Source organism: Oncorhynchus tshawytscha, linkage group LG24, assembly GCF_018296145.1.
Source record: "Oncorhynchus tshawytscha isolate Ot180627B linkage group LG24, Otsh_v2.0, whole genome shotgun sequence".
Lineage (NCBI taxonomy): Eukaryota > Metazoa > Chordata > Actinopteri > Salmoniformes > Salmonidae > Oncorhynchus > Oncorhynchus tshawytscha.
The window spans coordinates 26,799,695-26,825,639 of NC_056452.1; the positions used below are offsets into that span (position 1 = coordinate 26,799,695).

The window sequence follows — 25,945 nt, forward strand, 5'->3', positions numbered from 1 at the left end:
CTTGTTTGTAGGTGACCAAATACTTATTTTCCACCATAATTTGCAAATAAATTCATTAAAAATCCTACAATGTGATTTTCTGGATTTTTTCCCCCTCATTTTGTCTGTCATAGTTGAAGTGTATCTATGATGAAAATTACAGGCCTCATCTTTTTAAGTGGGAGAACTTGCACAATTGGTGGCTGATTAAATTTTTTTTTTTGCCCCACTGTATAGATACAACATCCTGTTGAAACAAGACTTGTATAGCTCTACTGTTGAATGGACCAACAAAAAAAACGAATCTTTCCTACTGATGAGTCACCCGGGATAATCGTATGTTCTGAGGGTCAAGTCTTGACACGTTCCTGAATAATAAAGCAATACCGGAGGGAATGGCATCTAGTCTTGCAAAATCTTTAGGTGTTACAGGGATCTTGTAAAGTGATAACAATTCCTTATGATTAAGTAAAAGACCCTCTGCATTTACAAGTTGGCTCACCAATAGGATATTATTTCGGTAACCAATATCCTAAAACCAAATAAGTATTTTTATACAATATGTTCCGATTATTCCAAATAATATCTGTGTGGAGAAAAATTATGCTTATAAATTAAGGACCAGGACAAGAATACCTGCCGATGAAAAGCAACTCCGCCAGCTTTCGTCCCAATGACAGACAGTATATGAAGTTTCGTTGTTTCCCAACTTCCCATAATGCTTCACTGTGATTGCCAGGCTGAGAGCTGACAAATGCTGTTCTTGAAATGTTGCGCAGTTTACGCGTGTTTGGGAAAGTGCAGGGATATTTGATCCTGTTTACTGACACACATCTAGTTCGGGGTTTTAGGGTACAAGAGTTAGATTGGCTCTTGACCAAGATGCTGGGTGGGACTCACTGTTGAATTGGACGTTTGTAAAATCCCCACACTCCTTCCTGTTTGGGTAAGTTTCAGTCTCCGGCAGCGCAATATGCTCGCTTTTTTGTTTCATACGAAGGGCCTAGCAAATTAGCTTAGCAAGCTAGCTAGGAAACCATAAATAAATCAAAGTTGATTGCTAGTTAGCTGTATCTAATAAATGCATCACTCCACCCCTCCGTGGTCTGCGGGAAATCAATCCCCAACGCTGAATGGCAATAACCAGCAAATATTCAAGGATTGTATTATTATAGCCAACAGCCAGTCACCTTTTATTTCACAATAAATTGACCTTATCCTATAAACTACAGATTCATTGGTTAGTTTAGAAGAGTATTAGAGAGGTGCAACTTTTACAAGGGACATTGTTTTGTGGTAAGCGTCTAACTACATCTAGTTTAGTACATCGTGAACTGGTTACATTAACAAACCTAATCAAAACACGTATCCTATTTACATAGTTAGTTATCAGATTAACCTAACTGAGGTAATGTTACTGTAACTCTTGTTGTCGCACGAATCATCCTTCACATTTGACTAGTTGTGGCTGGACTTGATGGAGTACAACTAAGACCGGAAGTGACGTTTCGTAACTGGTTAGGAGATCATTTGAGATCATCTTAACCCTTTCCCCAACCTTGACTAAAGTCTCCTAACCTGCAGTGTAACTTCTTCTAACCTGCTAGGAAAAAGTCCCCTCCGGTCGTAGCTGTACTTCTTAGTCAAAACCCATTTGACTGAGGATCTTTCTTTTTTAAAGGGAGCTGGATTGGGACAGTCAGCTGTCATTCCAGGTTACAGAAAGTTAGCTGTAGTTGGCTAAACACAAATGTAGTTGGCTAAACACAAATGTAGTTGGCTAAACACAAATGTAGTTGGCTAAACACAAATGTAGTTGGCTAAACACAAATGTAGTTGGCTAAACACAAATGTAGTTGGCTAAACACAAATGTAGTTGGCTAAACACAAATGTAGTTGGCTAAACACAAATGTAGTTGGCTAAACACAAATGTAGTTGGCTAAACATAAATGTAGTTGGCTAAACATAAATAAACAAATGTAGTTGGCTAAACACAAATGTAGTTGGCTAAACACAAATGTAGTTGGCTAAACATAAATAAACAAATGTAGTTGGCTAAACATAAATAAACAAATGTAGTTGGCTAAACATAAATAAACAAATGTAGTTGGCTAAACATAAATAAACAAATGTAGTTGGCTAAACATAAATAAACAAATGTAGTTGGCTAAACATAAATAAACAAATGTAGTTGGCTAAACATAAATAAACAAATGTAGTTGGCTAAACATAAATGTAGTTGGCTAAATTTATTTGTTTGTGAGAAGTTAGAGATTCGAAGCCAGTTGGTAACTTTTGTTAGTTTCTTTTCTTATCGCATCTATTTTGGTGGATTTCCAGTAATTTATATACTTCTGATTTGGCCACTTTTCCCGAGTCTGCTTGATACTGTAGCCGCAAGTACAAACGCGATACTTTGTTTGTTTACTCGTTTGTTGACCTGCCACTTAATGAATCTGCAACTAACGTTACATTACTTTGAACAGTAGTAATGGAAAACTAAGTGAACGCTGACAGCCAACGAAAACAGCGTTAGAGGCACGTTTAGCATTTAGTTCTGACTTGTTTGCTTTCTAGTTAGCTATTTCGATATTTAGCTATCTGTGATGTGCATTATCGCTAGCAGCTTGTTGTCTGTACTCTAGCTAGATAAAATTGCAATCCACTGTTGACCAATGTGCTTGGTGATGATGGAACCCAATCTTGTCCTATATCCAGTCATGTTCTCACTTGAGGTCATCAAGATCATTTCAATTCCATGTATATATCTAACCTTTCTGTATTTCTGCGCAATTTCAGTTGCTATGGAGCAACCGCTGGGGGACTCTGATGATTTAGAGCCACAGGACCTCTCCTCCACCCACAGCCTTCCCGCTGTGATGGACCTGACCAGAACAGGTGAGGAATGCCTCTTGAAAGCCAACTCCATGGACGTCCTACAGGTGGTCAAGCCTCCCAGCTGGTACCCAAACTTCCCTGAGACTGACCACGACCACAGGCTTCAACCAGTAGACCAGATCCAGCCAGACAATGCCTTCTCCAACACGACAGTCACTCTCTCATATGTGAGCCGGTCTCATGTCTTCTCCCAGCATCCCTCTGTCTCCCAGCAGCATCCCTCTCTCTCCCAGCAGCATCCCTCTCTCTCCCAGCAGCATCCCTCTCTCTCCCAGCAGCATCCCTCTCTCTCCCAGCAGCATCCCTCTCTCTCCCAGCAGCATCCCTCTCTCCCCAGCAGCATCCCTCTCTCCCCCAGCAGCATCCCTCTCTCTCCCAGCAGCATCCCTCTCTCTCCCAGCAGCATCCCTCTCTCTCCCAGCAGCATCCCTCTCTCTCCCAGCAGCATCCCTCTCTCTCCCAGCAGCATCCCTCTCTCTCCCAGCAGCATCCCTCTCTCTCCCAGCAGCATCCCTCTCTCTCCCAGCAGCATCCCTCTCTCTCCCAGCAGCATCCCTCTCTCTCCCAGCAGCATCCCTCTCTCTCCCAGCAGCATTCCTCTCTCTACGGTGTCCCGTCGATCAGCAGGTTCTCAACAATGGATGGCTACCTGCAGCAGGTGGACAGGCCTCTGTGCTTAGCACCTCGGTTGGAAATGTTTGACTCTATCCCTCCAGCCCAGGTGGTGGGTGAGAATGTCGCAGGGGTGTGTCTGATGCAGCAGTCTCATGAAATCAATGGCCATCGAGTTGCCAGTAACGGAGGAGTGGAGAAATACAAGCCTCAACAGAGAGGGAGTTCAATGAAACACACTCTTTCTCAGGACACAGTCAACAAAGGATTGCAGAATGGCCAGGGTAGTAGCACCTGGTCCAACTCTGCCATCTGTATCGATTCCTCCCCAGAGTCTCTCACTACAGACATGGAGGATGGTCAGAGGGCTTCAGAGGTTCTCTTTCTCATCTCTAGAACAGAGGAGCCAGTCCTGATGCAGGACAGCAGGAGTCCCAGGGACCTGTGTTCTCTGAATAGGGACTATATCAGTCCTCTGGAGGACCCGGTCTCTCCCTCTGTCTCACTGGACGACGTAGAGGATGGGCTCATTCTGCCTCAGCCCTCCTGCTCACCCTGTGCATACAATTATTCACCAGACGACACGGCTGATACCTGCTGGGATGAGCTGGGGAAAGGAGGACCTGGGCTGTCTGCAGTACAGGGGACAAGGTCTAATGGTGAGAATACACCAAGGTTAGATTACAGCAAGGACTTCCAGCAGCCAGGACATAAACCCAAGGCAGCTTTGGAGCCTATTGTTGATTTGACAGAAGACGAGAGCACTGTGCCAGAGGTTTCAGAAAAGAAACCCAAGCAGACAGCTGCTACTCACCTGAATGGTAATGTCAAGGTAGAGCAGAGGGCTTCTGAGAGGAAACAACTTCCCCCTCGCTCTGGCAGGGGAACCAGGCTAGAGGCCATAGTGATGAATATAAACCCTAACTGGTATAAAGTATCTACTAAGAAGCCCAAGTCTCAGACGAATCCCCTGACCCAGAGCAGTCCATCTAAAGCCGGTGTTAGTCCTAACGAACAGACCTCGTTTGTAGTGAAGAAGAAGGTCCAGAATAAAGCAGAGTCTAGCTGTGAGGAAGAGACTAAAGTACAGGCGGCAGCCTCACTGACCGGTCATATGGATAACATTTACACAAACACAGGCCGTTGCATAGAGTCTACCTCAGATCCGGAACATGCCCGTTTTTCGAAATACCCACACAACCACCGCACATCTCCGATAACCTCCAGTCTGCCCTTTGCTCCAGACAAAGATTTAGAGAAGGAGTCGGAACACAGAGAGTCAGGTCCCGAGCCCTCTGAGGTGAATTTACCGACTGTATCGCCGTCACTTAAAACATCTCCAAAGAAACCCGGGAAGCATAAAGCTGAAACTACAAGCAGCGAAGCAGCTGCTCCCACAGCCAAAACAAGGAAGGTGACCCCTGCTCCCAAGAAGAAAAGGAAGAAACCCAGACTGGATCAGTCCTCAATATTCTCCCCTCGGGAGCCTGAGATCAAACTGAAATGCATCAACTACAAGGAGGAGAAGAGGGACATGAGGGTGGACACGTTCTCTCCTTTCATCCACATAGAGCATAAGACCTCCCCCGCCAACTGTACTGTCATCAACTACCCAGAGGAGGAGAAGCCCAGGCAGAATGGCCAGGGGCAACAGCAGGCTGGAAGTTCAGTATCCAGGGGTTTCATCCCAGGGGCTGTACCCTCCACTTCCTGCCTCCAGCTGGGCCGCATCTCCACCCACAGCCAGCACCACAGCTCCCTGGTTTGCTGCCTGTGTGGAGGCTCGGCTAACGCCATGGACCTTGGGGACCTCCACGGGCCATACTACCCTGAGGGATACAGACCCAGCACTGAAGCCCCAGCTAGCAAACCAGGCCTCAAAGAAGAGGAGGATCTCAGTGACTCTGACTCATTCTGCAGCGTGAGAGGCCGGGGTAGAAAGTGTGCTCGGCCCCCGGGGGTCCCCTGGCCCCACAAACCTGACCCCCGGCTGAAACGGGAGGGCCTGCTGGGGAGGTGGACCAGTGACAGCGACCCCTCAGGCAGCCCTGGAGCTAAGAGGGTCAGGGTTGAGGCTGGGCCTTCGGTAACATCTGGGTCCAGGGCTGCAGTGGATGACTGGTACATTCCCCCGGTGGTGCCTCTGGACCAGTGTGAGTACTGGCTCCACGAGGACTGCAGCATCTGGTCTGCAGGTGTGTTCCTGGTGAAGGGAAGGGTCTACGGCCTGGAAGAGGTAGTCAAGGTGGCTCAGGAGACTGTAAGTGTAAATCCTGCAGGATAAAAACTTGTCTTTATTGATGTATGATTTGGGGTGAATATATAGTGATCTTCCATGGGGACTATGTCTGTTGTTGTAACTGTCTTTTTACTATTTTTACATTTAGTTCATATGTAACAGTGCTACAACTCTGTCAAACAATGTCAAATCAAGTTTTATTGGTCACAAACGCGTGTTTAGCAGATGTTATTGCAGGTGTAGCGAAATGTACCCGCAATGTAAACTACTACAGCAGCTTGTCTTTGGTCTTGGCCCGCAACACGAGAAAACCAATTCATTGTATTTCATGTTTTCAGACGTGTTCTCGATGCCATAAACCAGGTGCCACGTTGGGCTGCTTCATCAAAGGATGCCCCAACAAGTATCACTACAGGTGTTCTCTACAGTCAGGTGAGTCTCCTCTGTCCTTATCCCTGTCCCCTTCCGGGACCATTGGGTGAGTCTCCTTGTCTCACAGATGTGTCTTGAGGCTCGATTTGATAGAAAATGTCATTATTTGAGACTTGACTTCGGAGCGTCAAGACTCTGGACGTATTTTGTGGCACAGTCTCTGTGGATAACTCTCCACGCAGCCAGAGGCAGTAGCCACAGCATTGCCCTTAGAATAAAAAGAGCAACAGATTGGCTTATGAAATGCACACTCTGACCTCTGATTGGACCAGCAAGCTGTCGATCAACGAAGGTCCAGTGCGCCAGAGAACAGATTGCTGATTTGTTGTACAGCTATTGGGTACAGTGCAAATGTGAAATTGTAGGGAGAGAGAGGATTGCCGTAATAAATGTCCGGCTCCAAAAAATGTTGGTGATCAATAATATGAACTATTTGCTTTGCAAGCTCACCAGCAATGGGGCGTCAAGACACCGTTACTAGCACAGGCCTACTGACCTTTTGTTACGGCCTATGTAAAAATAAAAAAATAAAAAAATAAAAAAAGTATATATTTTTGTTGTGCATAATAGGAGCATGTGTGCATTGAAATAGGCTCCGTGGCCTGCGTGCCGCACTTTGGAGTCAGTACATTGAATAACATAATCATTGTTCCATTTATTAATGGTGATTATTCATAAGCAATCTATACTGAACAAAAATCTATAAACGCGACGTGCAACAATGTCAATGATTTCAGTGAGTTACAGTTTCATGTAAGCAAATCAGTCAATTGAAATGAATTAATTAGACCCTAATCTATGGATTTCACATGGCAGCCATGGGTGGGCCTGGGAGGTCATAGGCCCACCCACTGGGGATACAGGCCCAGCCAATCAGAATTAGTTTTTCCACACAAAATATTTTGTGTTTATTACATCCACGAATACTCTTCAGTTTCATCAGCTGTCTAGGTCGCTGGTCTCAGACCATCCCATAGGTGAAGAAGTCTGATCTGGAGGTCCTGGGCTGGCGTGGTTACACGTGGTTACACGTGGGATCTGCGACCCAGCTAACTGGTCTGTGACCTGACTCGTTATGTCTAGGGATCTGCGACCCAGCTAACTGGTCTGTAACCTGACTCGTTATGTCTAGGGATCTGCGACCCAGCTAACTGGTCTGTGACCTGACTCGTTATGTCTAGGGATCTGCGACCCAGCTAACTGGTCTGTAACCTGACTCGTTATGTCTAGGGATCTGCGACCCAGCTAACCGGTCTGTAACCTGACTCGTTATGTCTAGGGATCTGCGACCCAGCTAACCGGTCTGTAACCTGACTCGTTATGTCTAGGGATCTGCGACCCAGCTAACCGGTCTGTAACCTGACTCGTTATGTCTAGGGATCTGCGACCCAGCTAACCGGTCTGTAACCTGACTCGTTATGTCTAGGGATCTGCGACCCAGCTAACCGGTCTGTAACCTGACTCGTTATGTCTAGGGATCTGCGACCCAGCTAACCGGTCTGTAACCTGACTCGTTATGTCTAGGGATCTGCGACCCAGCTAACCGGTCTGTAACCTGACTCGTTATGTCTAGGGATCTGCGACCCAGCTAACCGGTCTGTAACCTGACTCGTTATGTCTAGGGATCTGCGACCCAGCTAACCGGTCTGTAACCTGACTCGTTATGTCTAGGGATCTGCGACCCAGCTAACCGGTCTGTAACCTGACTCGTTATGTCTAGGGATCTGCGACCCAGCTAACCGGTCTGTAACCTGACTCGTTATGTCTAGGGATCTGCGACCCAGCTAACCGGTCTGTAACCTGACTCGTTATGTCTAGGGATCTGCGACCCAGCTAACCGGTCTGTAACCTGACTCGTTATGTCTAGGGATCTGCGACCCAGCTAACCGGTCTGTAACCTGACTCGTTATGTCTAGGGATCTGCGACCCAGCTAACCGGTCTGTAACCTGACTCGTTATGTCTAGGGATCTGCGACCCAGCTAACCGGTCTGTAACCTGACTCGTTATGTCTAGGGATCTGCGACCCAGCTAACCGGTCTGTAACCTGACTCGTTATGTCTAGGGATCTGCGACCCAGCTAACCGGTCTGTAACCTGACTCGTTATGTCTAGGGATCTGCGACCCAGCTAACCGGTCTGTAACCTGACTCGTTATGTCTAGGGATCTGCGACCCAGCTAACCGGTCTGTAACCTGACTCGTTATGTCTAGGGATCTGCGACCCAGCTAACCGGTCTGTAACCTGACTCGTTATGTCTAGGGATCTGCGACCCAGCTAACCGGTCTGTAACCTGACTCGTTATGTCTAGGGATCTGCGACCCAGCTAACCGGTCTGTAACCTGACTCGTTATGTCTAGGGATCTGCGACCCAGCTAACCGGTCTGTAACCTGACTCGTTATGTCTAGGGATCTGCGACCCAGCTAACCGGTCTGTAACCTGACTCGTTATGTCTAGGGATCTGCGACCCAGCTAACCGGTCTGTAACCTGACTCGTTATGTCTAGGGATCTGCGACCCAGCTAACCGGTCTGTAACCTGACTCGTTATGTCTAGGGATCTGCGACCCAGCTAACCGGTCTGTAACCTGACTCGTTATGTCTAGGGATCTGCGACCCAGCTAACCGGTCTGTAACCTGACTCGTTATGTCTAGGGATCTGCGACCCAGCTAACCGGTCTGTAACCTGACTCGTTATGTCTAGGGATCTGCGACCCAGCTAACCGGTCTGTAACCTGACTCGTTATGTCTAGGGATCTGCGACCCAGCTAACCGGTCTGTAACCTGAATGAATGTGCATTTATGTGAGAAATCATGCGACCAGGTGTTGAATATACATGTACCCAGGGAGAGAGCAACTTTACCTTGGTCCAGGGCCAGCTCTGTTTCTCTTGACCTCTAGGTCGGCCAGTCCAGGATTATTTGTTCAAACATAAATATGTACATAAAGGGTAATTTAATCCCAAACGAAAGAGTGAAAACAAAAGGAAAGGCCTTCGGGCCATCAAACACAAACAGCAGCCTCACGGCTTGCCAGCTGGGACACTGACTGGCTGTAATTGGCAGCAGCGGATGTGCTAGACCCAGTTAATGCCCCCTGTGGGATGGAGTGTGAAGTGTATCCTGGATCGTGTGTTTGTCTGTGTCCTAACACTAACCTCCCCCTCCCTATATTATAACACTAGTACTGTGTTTGTAAAATGGTAATGCCACCCCAGGTGTGTGTGTGTGTGTGTGTGGAGGCTCTATCTGTAGCCGGTTGGTGTGTGTGTGTGTGTGTGTGTGTAGGCTGGTTCAGCTGCTGTTTTGCTCTTGATCAGTCTCCTTCATTGATCCAAGCATTTTTCTCCCCACAGACTGTGTCCTCAATGAAGAGAACTTCTCCATGAAATGCACCAAACACAAGGTATGGACGGTGGATTTTTAAATGAAGTGGCTGCTATTCACTCACTCAGTTGCTGTCAGTGTTTTCTGTCTCACTGTACAAAGTCTTTTTGTGAAAGCGTTTGCTTGACATGGAACTGACAATTTAGCCATCCGTTTTTATGATTTATTGTGCATCGCTAAGATGAAGTTGCTTCATGCTGAGGCTGACTACACAGCCCTACTGCATGATGTTAACAGTCCTAGAAAATCAGAATGGAAGTCGGGATTGAATTTCTCCAGCACTCAACCACTGTGATGTATTGTAGTGCATAGTACACTGTTCCCTTTTGGTTTTGCTGTGTGTTACTGGGATTTTTTGTCTCTTCCCACCTAGAACAAGTCGTTCCAAGGCCTTCCTGGGAGCAGAAGAGACAACCGGTGACACAACCAGAAGATAGACTTGATTACACATGGTTAGTTCTCTTTCACATTTATACATGACAACACCATCTCTTTTCTGGTTGTTGTCCACTTTATTTCAGCGTTACTGGCCTGCGTGTTAGTCACATCTGTTAGTGTTTTTACATATTCTAACAGTCTTCTTTGATCACAATGATGGTAATAGGATATTTCTGTTTTATATCCAAATTGCTAAATGTTATGTCTTTGTTTGAAAACAATATGTATATATTTTTTCTTCCATTCCAGGCGTCGTTCATCTGTGGCGTTACGAGGGGGGTTTCTCCTGTGAACCCGGTAACTGTGGCAACGCTGTAACTGTCCTCTGGATTGACAGCTGGGCTGGGGGCGGAATGCAAACACCCACAAACCTTAAACTGGCTTTCTGCACCTCTGCTACCTTTCCTGTTATCTTCACCACATAAAGTACTGCGAAGACTAAGCAGGAGACCAAGGCTGTCCTAATGTTCTGCCACCTCTCCTGGTTCTGGACTGACTGCCAGCGGTGGGTTGTAGAATGACTTAACAGAAGAGTTGGGAACAGGGCCCAATGCCACCATTTGATTGAAGATGGCACGTGTTTAGCTTATGGCTTATGGCTTATGGCTAAACACGTGCTATCGCTTTAATTATTTATTAGGAAAAAGGATTCTCTCCCTTTTTAAAAAATTAAAATGTTGATAAAATAATTGGAGATATTTAATTTTATAAAGCTTTTTAAAGTATGTAATTTATATTTGGCTTATTTATTTTGGGGGGATCTTGTGGCTTTAGTTTTTTACTTTGCCATTGACCCGGAGGTGTGTTTGTAGACTGCACTTGGTAGAGAAGCTGGTGGTCGTATAGTGGAGGTGTGTTTGTAGACTGCACTTGGTAGAGAAGCTGGTGGTCGTATAGTGGAGGTGTGTTTGTAGACTGCACTTGGTAGAGGAGCTGGTGGTCGTATAGTGGAGGTGTGTTTGTAGACTGCACTTGGTAGAGGAGCTGGTGGTCGTATAGCGGAGGTGTGTTTGTATGCATCAAAGTTATGAGTGAGAACCTCAACGCTGAAGACTGCACTTGGTAGAGGAGCTGGTGGTCGTATAGCGGTGGTGTGGAGACTGGTGCAGAATGGTTTATCGACAGAACCATATCTGATTACAATACAGGTACCTGAGATCTATTCATAAAGACCATACTTTACTACATGGGATGAAAAATAATGCCAGATTCATCTGATTTTAGTTCTGAGGGTGTGACGAGCCATTTCAACTGATTTTACTTGCCCTTTTTTTTCTCATTTGATGGTGATATAAATAATTGAGGGTTAACTGTTTCTTACCTGTATCGTATATTCATTTTGTGAATGTACTTCCTCTACTGAGGGATGTTGCTGAAAGCACTTTGGAGTGGCACTTTAATGTATGGAACTGTTAAATCATATAAAGTTAAGGCATGTATGCATAACCCTCACCAAAGTGGACTCACCCTGGCCTGTAGCATCTAATCCACGACTCGCCCCCACAGCATTCAGGAAGTATTCAGACCCCTTGACTTTTTTTCCCACATTTTGTTACATTATTCTAAAATTGATTCCCCCAAAAAATCCCCCTCACCAATCTACACACAATACCCCGTAATGACAAACCAAAAACAGGTGTTTAGACATTTTTACGAATGTATTAAAAATGAACTGAAATGTTACATTTCCCCACATCGTGATGCTACCCCCATGCTTCACCGTAGGGATTGTGCCAGGTTTCCTCCGGACGTGACACTTGGCATTCAGGCCAAATAGTTAAATCTTGGTTTCATCAGACCAGAGAATCTTGTTTCTCATGGTCTTGAGTTTTTAGGTGCCTTTTGGTAAACTCCCAAGTGGGCTGTCATGTGCTTTTTTACTGAGGAGTGGCTTCCATCTGGCCACTCTACCATAAAGGCCTAATTGGTGGAGTGCTGCAGAGATGGTTGTCCTTCTGGATGGCCCTCCCATCTCTACAGAGGAACTCTGGAGCTCTGTCAGTGACCATCAGGTTTTTGGTCACCTCCCTGACCAAGGCCCTTCTCCCCTGATTTCTCAGTTTGGCTGGGTGGCAGCTTTAGGAAGAGGCTTGGTGGTTCCAAACTTCTTCCATTTAAGAATGATGGAGGCCACTGTGTTCTTGGGGACCTTCAGTGCTGCAGACATTTTTTTGGTACCTTTACCCAGATCTGTACCTCGACACAATCCTGTCTCGGCGCTCAATTGAGTTTACCACAGGTGGATTCCAATCAAGTTGTAGAAACATCTCAAGGATGATCGATGGAAACAGGAAGCACCTGTTTGGGTCTCATAGCAAAGGGTTTGAATACGTATGTAAAAAAGGTATTTCTGTTTTTAATTTTTAATACGTTTGTAAACATTTCTAAAAACCTGTTTCTTTGTCATAATGGGTTATTGTGTGTAGATTGGGAATTATTTATGACATTTTCGAATAAGGCTGTAATGTGGATAAAGTCAAGGGGTCTGAATACTTTCTGAATGCACTGTAGTCGTTAGTATCATCAGTACAGAGAACTTGTTTCATTGACACCATGGCTTTATCTATCTCGCTGATGCAGCGGTCAGAGACTAAAGTGATTGGTCCACACATCTTCATTACCAGTCATGTGCTCTGAACTTTCCTCGGCTGTTTTTACTGGGACTCATTACATTTGAGTTTCTTTATTTTCTTGAATTACATTTACAAAGATAGTAGTTCAAGCCAACACTTCCATTACCCACAATACCTTACACATGCATCATATGTTTAAACAAGGGCACTTTTTATTTTGTTTTGTTTTTATGTACGTCAATTGATGTAAACTGACTTGATTTTAGATCAGCTCTACGTCTGTAGAATTCCACTAAGTATAGACCCGTAGTGCTACAGTCAGTCTCTAGTTTCTAACTGTCTACCACATGTTTGGGTTTACATGATCCTTTACCGGGTAGCAGTTGATTTTGGTTAGCATGGTCGTGTTCAACCTTCTCCTTTTCATCTGTCTGGCTGAACTCCTCTCTCTCTCTCACCTGTTCTCTTCTAAACTACTGTCTTTCTCCTCACCAGCTTTGGTGCAGGGACAAATCAGTCAGTCAGTGTTCATGATGTTGTCTTCTGTTGCATCAACACAACTAACCAGGGCAGCTACCCTGCTCTTTCTGCTGTAGATGTCAACAGCAGGTCTGATAGACCTGTACATTTAGGAGATGTCACTGTGGTCGTCTGGTGGTCGTTGTCTCTGTTTGTGCTTTTCCATTGTGTTTCTGTCCGAGTCCTGTGAAGTCAGTCTGTCTGTGTACAGGGAGCCCAGAACAGCAGTGATGGTGAATTTTACCGCAGGCCCACTCCCTGGGAGAAGATTCCCTACACAGCAGGAGATACGTGTGTGTGTGTGTGTGTGTGTGTGTTCCAATATCCACACTTATATAGCACCTAGAATAAAGCAATGTATTGGGTATGTGTTCTAAGTGGTATTCTAGTATAGCTACACATCAGAAACTATTCTACCTAGCAACACGGCTGTCTTTTTCTCTCTCTGTTTTTTGTTCTCTGTGCTGCAGGGAAACAGATTTGTTTTCAATACTGAGCTAAATGATCGCCAAGCCACTTTCCTTAATTGCTGATGTTGCTGCTTTTAATCAAACCGATGCGTTGTACCAAATATGACTTTTGAACTATTATTTTCATGGTTGTGAAATGTGTTTTGGTTTGTAATGTTGTTTCCGTGTCTAAATCTCAGGGCTGAGTCTCTCTCTAATTATTCTAATGATATTATTTATCACATATTGACCGACTGGAGCAATGTTAATATTGAGTTGCACCCCCCCCCACCCCCATGTTGACTCCATTGTGCCCCACTGTTGTGTCAAGTTGACTGGATGTCCTTTGGCTGGTGGACCATTATTGATAAACAGGAAACTGAGTGTGGAAAAACCCAGTGGCGTTGCAGTTCTTGACACAAACCCGGTGCACCTACTACCACACCCCCGTTCAAAGGCACTTCAATCTTGCCTCTTGCCCAGTCACCCTCTGAATGGCTCACAAACACAATTCATGTCTCTTCTATTGTCTCGAGGCTTAAAAATCCTTTAACCGGTCTCATCCCCTTCATCTACACTGATTTGAAGTTGATTTAACACACTGACATTTAAGGGATTTATAGCTTTCACCTGTATTTACCTGGTCATTCTGTCAGGGAAAGAGCAGGTGTTCTTAATGTTTTGTGTACTCCGTGTACGGTCTACTGGTTAAAAACCTTTTCCCTCACAGTTCCAATGACTATCTGTGTTGTCAACCAAAACACCACTGACTGACGTTTTGACAAGGACTGCCAACGCGAATGTCACTTCTCATCTCTCCTTTTATTTTAAGGCAACAATACAGATGCTATTTTGTACTTTGTGGCTTACCTCAGCGTAACAGAGGTAAATGTAACTTAAATAAATATTTTGTAAAAAAAAACTTTTTGTGTAAGTCCTGATTTTAATAGTAACGTTAAATAGATCAAGCTTCTCATCGTCTTTAGACTCTACCCAAGTCCGTATCTCCTGCAGAGCACATCTCTGAGTCCAGGTGTAACGGATGTGAAACGGCTAGCTTAGTTAGCGGTGGTACTGGTGTAACGGATGTGAAACGGCTAGCTTAGTTAGCGGTGGTACTGGTGTAACGGATGTGAAACGGCTAGCTTAGTTAGCGGTGGTACGCGCTAAATAGCGTTTCAATCGGTGACGTCACTTGCTCTGAGACCTTGAAGTAGTGGTTCCCCTTGCTCTGCAAGGGCTGCGGCTTTTGTGGAGCGATGGGTAACGATGCTTCGAGGGGTGACTGTTGTGCAGAGGGTCCCTGGTTCGCGCCCGGGTATGGGCGAGGGGACTGTCTAAAGTTATACTGTTACACAGGGAACAAACTCACACCAGCATTCATTCCAACAAGATTTGTAATTTTATTGTCGACTAATCGGAGCTTACAGGGAAGACCGTTGTATTGCAAAGACCGAATCGGACACAAGTTCTAGAGCTGTGTTCCCCTACTCACTAAAACGCCACAAAAATCATGATGCCGTGTGAAAATAGGTCACTGGACAGAAAAACAAAAAGACCTCAAAAACGACTTCCAACACATTACGTCAGTTTCACTTCGCTCAGACCTCCGTGTCCAACTCATATATTACCTACAGCAGTGGTTCCAGCCTTCGGTCTTGATGATTACTTTAATCAAGTTAGTGCTGGGCTAGAACAAAAGCCTGTGAACACCCAGTTGGTCCTCAGGTCCAGGGTTGGTGAACACAAGGTCATAGGTTGTCACAAGATGTAATTCCCCCTCCCCCCAGACACTGATCTAAGGTTAGTTGGGAGGGTTTCACCCTTGGATGAGGTGAGGATTTAAATGGTAACTTCTGCCTGGAGCATGGTTGAATTCAACAATACCACAACTGGCTACAACCCGTACTGAACAGTTCATTATTGGAAGTTGCCAGATGAAAAGAGGAAAGTAACTTTACTGACTGTCATTCAACATTCATACACCCAAGTGTGAACAACAGAATACTACAGCTGTGAGGGCAAAACAGAAAATAGGTTTTCCACAATTGTTTTCCAGCACATACAGATTCATGCAAATATGTCTGGAAATCGCAACACACAACAGGGTTTTTTTTGTTTTTTTTTCTCATCTTTTTTTTCTGTCTTTATAATGACTAATTCATTACTCTTTCTTGTGACGTTTTGCTTGGCAACGAAGTGATACTAAAACCAATCCTCCCCAGGTTTCTCTTGTAACTTCTTAAGACCTGGGAATTTAGGAGCTTACTGTGATCAAAAATGCATTAGTTTGAACTATCTATTCCAGAAAGTCTCCATAGGATTCCAGATGCATCTCTAATCTACAGTATGTAATGCAATCTACAGTATGTAATGCAATACATACTGTAGATCAGTAGCTCTGGATCCTAAATCTGATCGGTGAGATGGAAACAGAGCATCGACAGCCTACAAACACAACACATTGAACCAAAACTAGCCGTTATTATAGTTCAGTCTGGTTTCTAGCCCTAAGACATCTCGAGAGGTCACAACGATATTGACTTCGGGATATAGCGCAAGAAATTGCGGTACAGCAAAATTCCACATCACAACAATCTTGACGTAACTTTTTGTAAAGCCAGTTCAAATTTTCCATGAAGATATGTTTTAGTTACTTGTCATGCAATTTAAAATTTTAAAAAATGTAAATATTCAATGTATTTTTCTGCTTGAATTTAAAATGTGAAATAATAATCAAATCTCCAAACAATACCCCATTCGTCAACATTTAGAAATGTAAAACAATCAAATAAATGGACTAAAATAAGGTAAAAAATATATTTTTCTGTCATGAAGTAGATACGTGTCTGTTAAGGCAGGGTTTTCCAAACCCGATCCTGGAGTGCTAGGGCAAAATCCAGGACCGCGTTTTGGAAACCCTGTGGGTCAGTGATAGTGTTGGACGTCATTAACAGCTATCTGAAACCCTGTGTTAAGGGGTCAGTGATAAAGTGTTGGACGTCATTAACAGCTATCTGAAACCCTGTGTTAAGGGGTCAGTGATAAAGTGTTGGACATTAACAGCTATCTGAAACCCTGTGTTAAGGGGTCAGTGATAAAGTGTTGGACATCATTTACAGCTATCTGAAACCCTGTGTTAAGGGGTCAGTGATAACGTGTTGGACATCATTAACAGCTATCTGAAACTCTGTGTTAAGGGGTCAGTGATAAAGTGTTGGACATTAACAGCTATCTGAAACCCTGTGTTAAGGGGTCAGTGATAAAGTGTTGGACGTCATTAACAGCTATCTGAAACCCTGTGTTAAGGGGTCAGTGATAAAGTGTTGGACGTCATTAACAGCTATCTGAAACCCTGTGTTAAGGGGTCAGTGATAAAGTGTTGGACATCATTAACAGCTATCTGAAACCCTGTGTTAAGGGGTCAGTGATAAAGTGTTGGACATCATTTACAGCTATCTGAAACCCTGTGTTAAGGGGTCAGTGATAAAGTGTTGGACATCATTAACAGCTATCTGAAACCCTGTGTTAAGGGGTCAGTGATAAAGTGTTGGACATCATTAACAGCTATCTGAAACCCTGTGTTAAGGGGTCAGTGATAAAGTGTTGGACATCATTTAACAGCTATCTGAAACCCTGTGTTAAGGGGTCAGTGATAAAGTGTTGGACATCATTAACAGCTATCTGAAACCCTGTGTTAAGGGGTCAGTGATAAAGTGTTGGACATCATTTACAGCTATCTGAAACCCTGTGTTAAGGGGTCAGTGATAAAGTGTTGGACATCATTAACAGCTATCTGAAACCCTGTGTTAAGGGGTCAGTGATAAAGTGTTGGACATCATTAACAGCTATCTGTCTGTTTCCAGACAGGAGGCTCTGGAACATCTGGGCTTGCTGTCAACGGCAGAATATAATTCTCTGTAAAAAATGGATCTAAATGAATGTCTTACTCTTCTCAATCTAGTGGCTTTGAATGATCCGATATTAATGTGTAGCACATCATCGGACTAAATCTAAATTATAAACTGTAGAGAGCATACCTCCATAAACTCAGTGATTTTACCAGATTCAGCTGTTGCAGCAGTATTCATTTTCCTGTTCAAAAAGTGTTGCAGGAGACCAAGTAGAAATGTGGCACTAGAGCACGTGTGAAACTCATTCCACGGATGGCCGAGTGTCTGCGAGGTTATCCCCTCCTCGCTCGTACTTGATTGATGAATTAAAGTCTCTAATTAGTAAGGAACTCTCCTCACCTGGTTGTCTAGGACTTCATTGAAAGGAAAAAACAACAACCTGCAGACACTCGGCCTTCCGTGGAATGAGTTTGACACAGCTGCACTAGAGTGTTCAGAAAACTTTACTGAATTTAGTCGAACAGAAAACACCTAAAAGCTCATTTTCAAAATCAATAGAAAAAATGTAATCTGGATTTTTAGCATTTAAAGAAATAAAGTCCAAACTCCAAAGGCAAATAAAAATCCACCTAATCATATTTCTGATCCATACACATGAAACGGTGATATACCTACACACACACACACACACACACCTACACACACACACACACTAAACACACCTACACACACATACACACCTAAACACACCTACACACACACACACACACACACACACACCTACACACACACACACACACAAACACACCTAAACACACACACACACAAACACACCTACACACACACACACACACACACACACACACACCTACACACACACACACACCTAAACACACCTACACACACACACACACCTACACACACACACACACCTACACACACCTACACCTAACCACACCTACACACACTACACACACACTACACACACACACACACACACCTACACACACACACACACCTAAACACACCTACACACACATACACACCTACACACACATACACACCTACACACGTACTGTACACACACACACACACCTACACACGTACTGTACACACACATACACCTACACACGCTTACACACACACACACGTACTGTACACACACACACCTACACCTACACACGTACTGTACACACACACACACCTACACACGTACTGTACACACCTACACACGGACTGTACACACACACACACCTACACACGTACTGTTACACACACCTACACACGTACTGTACACACACACACACTTTGTACCAGAGTTCACATTGCATTACAGTAAACATAAAACTGCTGTTTAATTTTGATGATATTCTTTCATTGAGGCGGCAATTCTATCAGCTTCAACCAAAAGAACATCCCTCTCTTTTCTCCATCTCTTTTTGCCATAAATGGTTCCCGCACATCACTTCTGTAGTCTTTTTTTAGGGGGAAATATATTATATCTTCATCTGAATACCAGCATTTCATATCACAATGTGTTTTTCAACCTCTCCATGGTTGGTTGGTCTGTCCATCTGTCGGTTGGTTGGTTGGTTGGTTGGTTGGCTGATCGTTCAGTATGTAGTTCATTGAGTCTTTGCAGTCTCTATAAAGACTAGTTGTGTCTGTAGAATGACAGATCTCTGACTGGATCATTTTAGACCCCAACGGGAATCATCAGTAATGTCTTGAGTTGCTCCCTTTTCACTTTGCAAAATGCTCATAATAATGTCTGGAATGGAGTGAATGGAACAGTATCAAACCCATGAAAACCATGTTGTTGATACCAGTCCATTTACTCCATTCCAGACATTATTATGAGCCGTTCTCCCCTCAGCAGCCTCCACTGATTTGAATGTATGGATATGTGTGTGTATATGAGTGTAGGTGTCTGTGTGCACGTCTGTGTACTGTACACAGTATCTCAGTCCTTCCCAGGCCCATCACACATCTCAGACACAGATCTCTATAGGCGTAGCCACCAGTATGCGTCCGGGGGGCTGGTTGCTGTTGCTGTCTCTGGGCATGCGGTCATAGCTGTTAGTCGAGGGCACAGAGCTGGTGGTAGAAACAGACACAAAATGGTGTCCTCCACCTGACTCTGTCATCCCTGCCTTTGTCCCCCCAGTGCCCCTCTCCACAGACACCGGAGGAGAGAGAGGAGACAGAGTCTGCTGCTTCATCCTCTCCACCAGCATCTCCTCATCCTCTTCTCCAGACGAGGACGATGTACTGCTCCCATCTCCCTCCACCCTCACCCCTCCTCCTCCTCTCTCTCTCTCTCCGCCCCCTCCTCCGTTCCCGTTGCTGTCTCCATCCAGCATCCAGCTGTGGCTGAAGTAGCCAAACACCTCTTTGACGGAGCAGCGTCGGTCCTGCTCCACAGAGAGGAGCCTGCGGAACATGCGGAGGGCCTGCTCTGTGAAGCGGCGCCACTGCGAGGGCACGGTGCCCGTGCGCCGTCTCTGCCAGCGTGTGAACTCCTGGTAGAAGGAGTCGGAGGGCAGGGCCTTCTCCCAGGGGAAGTTACCGGTCAGCATGCAGAAGAGGAGGACGCCAAAGGCCCACACATCCGTGCTGTAGTCCACGCAGAAGCCCTCGTGGCGAGACGTGTCGCACAGCTCCGGAGCCGTGTAGGGGATGGTACCGCTCACCTGGAAGAAATAATATGTGTTTATTGATGAGGAAGATGTCATTCTTCATTAAAGTTTTCTCCCATGAGGTCTGGTCTCTTTTATGACATACTTGGTAGGTTCTGCATCTCAAACGACAGCCTATTTATCATACAGTTCACTACCTTTTCGTCTTTTTAAATAAAGCTCCTTGTGATTTGACCTCTAGCCACTCACCCGTTTGACCGGTGAGCCAGCGCGGCGCGTCATGCCGAAGTCGGACAGTTTGACCTTGCGGCACTCGCGGTCAAAGATGAGGATGTTCTCGGGCTTGACGTCACGGTGCACCAACTTCTTACAGTGAAGGTAGTCCAGGGCGATGGCAACCTGGTGCACACAGCGCTTAGCAACCGTCTCCGGGAGACCCACCTGGATGGTGAGGGGCGGAGATTATGAAACAATGTAAACCTAAAAGACTGTAATGACAACCACTATAAACGTGCTTACGAAGCATTCTTCACTGGAACCTTACAAGCAATGTGACATAAGCTATTATAAACTGTCATTGCACATCATTTAGAGTCCGTAATAGTTCAAATAACCCTACGTAGCCATTAGAACAGAACCTCTCTCTCTCTCTCTCTCTCTCTGTCTCTCTCTCTGTCTCTCTCCAGCTCTCTCTCTCTTCAGCTCTCTCTCTCTCTCTCTCTCTCTCCAGCTCTCTCTCTCTCCAGCTCTCTCTCTCTCTCTCTCTAGCTCTCTCTCTCTCTCTCTCTCCAGCTCTCTCTCTCTCTCTCTGTCTCTCTCTCTCTCTCTCTCTCTCTCTCTCTTCCAGCTCTCTCTCTCTCTCTCTCTCCAGTCTCTCTCTCTCTTTTCTCTCTCTCTCTCTCTCTCTCTTTCTCTCTCTTTCTCCAGCTCTCTCTCTCAGCTCTCTCTCTCTTCAGCTCTCTCTCTCTCTCTCTCTCTCTTCTCTCTCTCTCTCTCTCTCTCTCTCTCTCTCAGCTCTCTCTCTCTCTCTCTCTCCAGCTCTCTCTCTCTCTCTCTCTTCAGCTCTCTCTCTCTCCTCTCCAGCTCTCTCTCTCTCTCTCTCTCTCTCTCTCTCTCCAGCTCTCTCTCTCTCCAGCTCTCTCTCTCTCTCTCTCAGCTCTCTCTCTCTCTTCTCTCTCTCTCTCTCTCTCTCTCTCTCTCTCTCTCTCTCTCTCTCTCTCTCTCTCTCTCTGTCTCTGTCTCTGTCTGTGTGTGTACCTGTGGAGGGATGATGTCGAAGAGGTCCCCGGACAGGGCATACTCCTGGGCGAACACGTAGTAGTCGTCAGTCTCGAAGGCGATCCCAAACATGTTAATGATAAAGGGACAGGGAGAAAGGTAGAGAGAGATGCTGTACTCCCTCAGGAACGACTTCAGCTTGGTCGTCTTCTTCCTCAGGAACTTCAGGGCCATCTTGGTGCCTGAGGGGGAAAACAACATGGGAGTGATGAATGATTATAATGGTTGATCATGCTACGTGCAAGTAATCCAGCAGAGAATCCTGCAGAGCTGGACCAGTGAATGATCCTGTTAAATGTGTGTATCCTCAAGATCAAGTCTAGTGTGTGTGTGTGTCCTCCACACCTCTGATCTTGTGTATGACCAGGTCCACCTTGCCGTAAGTGCCCTTGCCAAGCTCCCTGATGACCTCATAATACTTGTTGACCTCTAACCTCTCCAGGTTCTGTGCTGCGATCAGCTGCAGCTCCTCCAGAATGTCCATGTTGCCACGGGAACCCAGCGGAGACGAACTCATACTGGGGACCGAGTTAGGGGACGGACAAGAACAGGGGGACAGGTTTAGGGGACGGACTCACGGGCAGGACAAGAGTGGTGGCTAACGGCTTGTGTAACTGGAGAGAAGGAGAGAGAAATAGAAACAGGAAAACATTTTGTTAGTTGAAATGAAAACATACAGACATTTATCAGTCAACACTAAAACATCTGAACTCTTCTTTGTGTCTCTTTTTGTAATAAATAAATATGAAATAAACAGAAAAGCTGCAGACGCAAACAAACACACAGCAGCCTATCTCCAACCTACTGCAGTGTGATTATTCTCACAGAGGAAATTGTTATTTTCAAAACTGCAGCGTTTTACGATCCAGAACACTCTGACCTATTCCTTTGACTATAGATACAGACACACACACACACACACACTGACACTACAGTACATTCAGAAAGTATTCCGACCCCTTCCCTTTCTTCCACACACAGTTGCATTACAGCTTTATTCTAAAATGGATTAAATTGATGTTTTTCTTCATCGATCTACACACAATACCCCATAATGACAAAGAGAAAACAGGCTTTTGGAAATTATATACAAATAAATATTTTAAAAAACATTGTTTGCATAAGTATTCAGACTCTTTGCTATGAGAATTGAAATTGAGCTCAGGTGCATCCTGTTTCCATTGATCATCCCTGAGATGTTTCTATAACCATTATTCCTCCTCCACCAAACTTTACATTGGCACTATGGAAGAACTTGACTGGCCTGCACAGAGCCCTGACCTCAACCCCATCGAACACCTTTGGGATGAATTGGAAGGCCGACTGCAAGCCAGGCCTTATCTCCCAACATCAGGACCCAACCTCACTAATGCTCTTGTGGTTGAATGGAAGCAAGTCCCCACAGCAATGTTCCAAAATCTAGTGGAAAGCATTCCCAGAAGAGTGGAGGCTGTTATAGCAGCAAAGGGGGGACCAACTCCATATTAATGCCCATGATTTAGGAATGAGATGTTGGACGAGCAGGTGGCCACATACTTTTGGTCAAATAGTGTATCTTAATTTATTGTTCTGATTTGTATTGATTTATTCTGCTGCAATAAGAACTCAGTGTTATAATAATCTAATGCTATTGAAGTGTCCCTCCCTTTTCTTATAGTATCATATTATTATCTCAGTGTCCCTCCCTGTTCCTATAATAATATAATAATATACACAGTGTCCCTCTCTGTTCTTATAGTATTATATTATTATCTCAGTGTCCCTCTCTGTTCCTATGATAATATAATACTATCTCAGTGTCCCTCCCTGTTCCTATAATACTATCTCAGTGTCCCTCCCTGTTCCTATAATAATATAAATCCATTCTCAGTGTCCCTCCCTGTTCATATAATACTATCTCAGTGTCCCTCCCTGTTCCCATAATACTATAATACTATCTCAGTGTCCCTCCCTGTCCCTATAATACTATCTCAGTGTCCCTCCCTGTTCCTATAATACTATCTCAGTGTCCCTCCCTGTTACTATAATACTATAATACTATCTCAGTGTCCCTCCCTGTTCCTATAATACTATAATACTATCTCAGTGTCCCTCCCTGTTCCTATAATACTATAATACTATCTCAGTGTCCCTCCCTGTTCCTATAATACTATCTCAGTGTCCCTCCCTGTTCCTATAATACTGTCTCAGTGTCCCTCCCTGTTACTATAATACTATCTCTTCCCCATCAATACATTACATCACCAAAATAAAAACTAAATCTGAATATTATTCAATTAAAGACAGAGCAATATCCATCTACAACCTTGCTATTCAATAAAGACCCTGTACGCAAGGTAAGCGAAAGTGTGTGTGTGTGTGTGTGTGTGTGTCACCAGCAGGTGATGAAACATGAGACTGTTTAAGTGATGAATGACTCTCTGCCCCCTCTCTATTTCGCTCTCTTTCATCTCTCTCTTTCTCTCTCTCTCTTTCATCTCTTTCTCTCTCTCTCTCTCTCTCTCTCTCACGCTTTCTTTCATCTCTCTCTTTCTCTCGCTCTCTTTCATCTCTCTCTTTCTCTCTCTCTCGCTCTCTCATCTCTCTCTCTCGCTCTCTTTCATCTCTCTCTCTCTCGCTCTCTTTCATCTCTCTCCTCTCTCTCTCTCTCTCTCCCTCTCTCTCTCACACTCTCTTTCATCTCTCTCTTTCATCTCTCTCTCCTCTCTCCCCTCTCTCTCTTGCGCTCTCTCTCTCTCTCTCCCTCTCTCTCTCATTTCTCTCTCTCTCTCACGCTCTCTTTCATCTCTCTCTTTCTCTCGCTCTCTTTCATCTCTCTCTCGCTCTCTTTCATCTCTCTCCCTCTCTCTCTCTCTCGCGCTCTCTTTCATCTCTCTCTTTCTCTTTCTCTCGCTCTCTTTCTCTCTCTCGCTCTCTTTCATCTCTCTCTCTCTCTCTCACACACAGATCTGAGCTGAGCTTAGCAGGAACTGTAAAGTGAGAAGGCCATTAGTAACTGTCAGAGATCAGAAGAGCTTACTAAGCACCACGGGAGCCAGCGCTGCACAACCATGTATGTGCATGTCTCTCTGTGTCTATGTGTGTCTGTGTGTCTGTGTGTGTGTGTGTGTGTGTGTGTGTGCGGGCGTGCGTGCGTGCGTGTGTATGTGGGGGTGGGGGGGATAGGTAGATGGGACTCTCATCATCTAAAATATCACAATAGTGTCATCTCTCTGGCACAAGGTCAATCAGTACGTCAGTCTCCAATCAGAATCACTATGTCTCGTACTCTCGCTCTCCTCTCTCGCACTCTCTCTCTCTCTCTCTCTCTCTCACACACACAGACACACACACCATCTCTTTAACTCTGGAGGAGGACTTATCCAACAGTACTCTCACCTTAGCACTGTGTTGGCAGCTAGGACAATTATTTACAGGTACGTGTGTGTGTGTGTGTGTGTGTGTGTGTGTGTGTGTGTGTGTGTGTGTGTGTGTGTGTGTGTGTGTGTGTGTGTGTGTGTGTGTGTGTGTGTGTGTGTGTGTGTGTGTGTGTGTGTGTGTGTGTGTGTGTGTGTATCACTGCCCTGTTGTACTTGTATGGAAGCCTCATAGCTGAATGAGTCATCAGGCCTAGCCCAGCTGATCAAAGGGGGCTTATGATGACACACACACACAGACACACACACACACACACACACACAGAGACACACGCACATAGAGAGATCCGTGATGAGTCACAATATAGGTCAGACAGACACCATGTTGACGAGAACACAGCTTGCCTTTACTTCAGTATTCAACACCAGCAGGATCTCCTGCTAAAGTAAAGTGTCCTCCTGTATCTAACTAGAGGGAGCTGTGCTTCAGTATTCAACACCAGCAGAAGGGTTGTCCAATACAGACTGTCTGTCTCTCTCCAGAAGGGTTGTCCAATACAAACTGTCTGTCTCTCTCCAGAAGGGTTGTCCACTACAGACTGCCTGTCTCTCCAGAAGGGTTGTCCAATACAAACTGTCTGTCTCTCCAGAAGGGTTGTCCAATACAAACTGCTGTCTCTCCAGAAGGGTTGTCCACTACAGACTGTCTGTCTCTCCAGAAGGGTTGTCCACTACAGACTGTCTGTCTCTCCAGAAGGGTTGTTCAATACAAACTGCCTGTCTCTCCAGAAGGGTTGTCCAATACAAACTGTCTGTCTCTCTCCAGAAGGGTTGTCCACTACAGACTGCCTGTCTCTCCAGAAGGGTTGTCCAATACAAACTGTCTGTCTCTCTCCAGAAGGGTTGTCCAATACAAACTGCCTGTCTCTCTCCAGAAGGGTTGTCCAATACAAACTGCCTGTCTCTCTCCAGAAGGGTTGTCCAATACAAACTGTCTGTCTCTCCAGAAGGGTTGTCCAATACAAACTGTCTGTCTCTCTCCAGAAGGGTTGTCCACTACAGACTGTCTGTCTCTCCAGAAGGGTTGTCCACAACAGACTGTCTGTCTCTCCAGAAGGGTTGTCCACTACAGACTGTCTGTCTCTCCAGAAGGGTTGCCCACAACAGACTGTCTGTCTCTCCAGAAGGGTTGTCCACTACAGACTGCCTGTCTCTCTCCAGAAGGGTTGTCCACTACAAACTGTTTGTCTCTACAGAAGGGTTGTCCACTACAAACTGTCTGTCTCTCCAGAAGG

The 25,945-nt window shown here is 45.1% G+C and overlaps 2 protein-coding genes across 5 annotated transcripts in view; one reads left to right on the plus strand and one right to left on the minus strand.

Moving 5' to 3' along the window:
* The first annotated feature begins 676 nt into the window (after nt 1-676).
* LOC112223356 (transcription factor 20) lies at nt 677-10,973 on the plus strand. Of its 3 annotated transcripts, XR_006079838.1 has the most exons (8): nt 677-925; nt 2,780-2,878; nt 3,595-5,750; nt 6,068-6,161; nt 9,514-9,563; nt 9,918-9,996; nt 10,232-10,782; nt 10,834-10,973. XR_006079838.1 is itself a non-coding variant. In XM_024386345.2 (7 exons), exons 3-6 carry the CDS (start codon nt 3,633-3,635, stop codon nt 9,963-9,965), a joined length of 2,310 nt encoding a protein of 769 aa, XP_024242113.1. In that variant the 5' UTR covers nt 677-925; nt 2,780-3,045; nt 3,595-3,632; the 3' UTR covers nt 9,966-9,996; nt 10,232-10,973. The 3 variants fall into 3 exon arrangements, 2 of the variants coding, with proteins under 2 accessions (XP_024242113.1, XP_024242112.1); XM_024386345.2 differs by having other exon boundaries at nt 2,780-3,045; nt 10,232-10,973; XM_024386344.2 differs by having other exon boundaries at nt 10,232-10,973.
* A 7,640-nt stretch (nt 10,974-18,613) lies between these two features.
* The window catches only part of LOC112223279 (serine/threonine-protein kinase SBK1-like), a 29,771-nt gene continuing 22,439 nt past the window's right edge, over nt 18,614-25,945 (minus strand). For both annotated transcript variants that reach the window (XM_042305591.1, XM_042305590.1), the window contains exons 2-5: nt 21,640-21,908; nt 21,274-21,476; nt 20,266-20,457; nt 18,614-20,070 (exon numbers count right to left, since the gene is read on the minus strand). In XM_042305591.1, the coding sequence (XP_042161525.1) occupies nt 19,369-20,070; nt 20,266-20,457; nt 21,274-21,476; nt 21,640-21,811 (1,269 nt within the window). In that variant the 5' untranslated portion in view covers nt 21,812-21,908 and the 3' untranslated portion in view covers nt 18,614-19,368. The remainder of the gene's footprint in view (nt 20,071-20,265; nt 20,458-21,273; nt 21,477-21,639; nt 21,909-25,945) is intronic.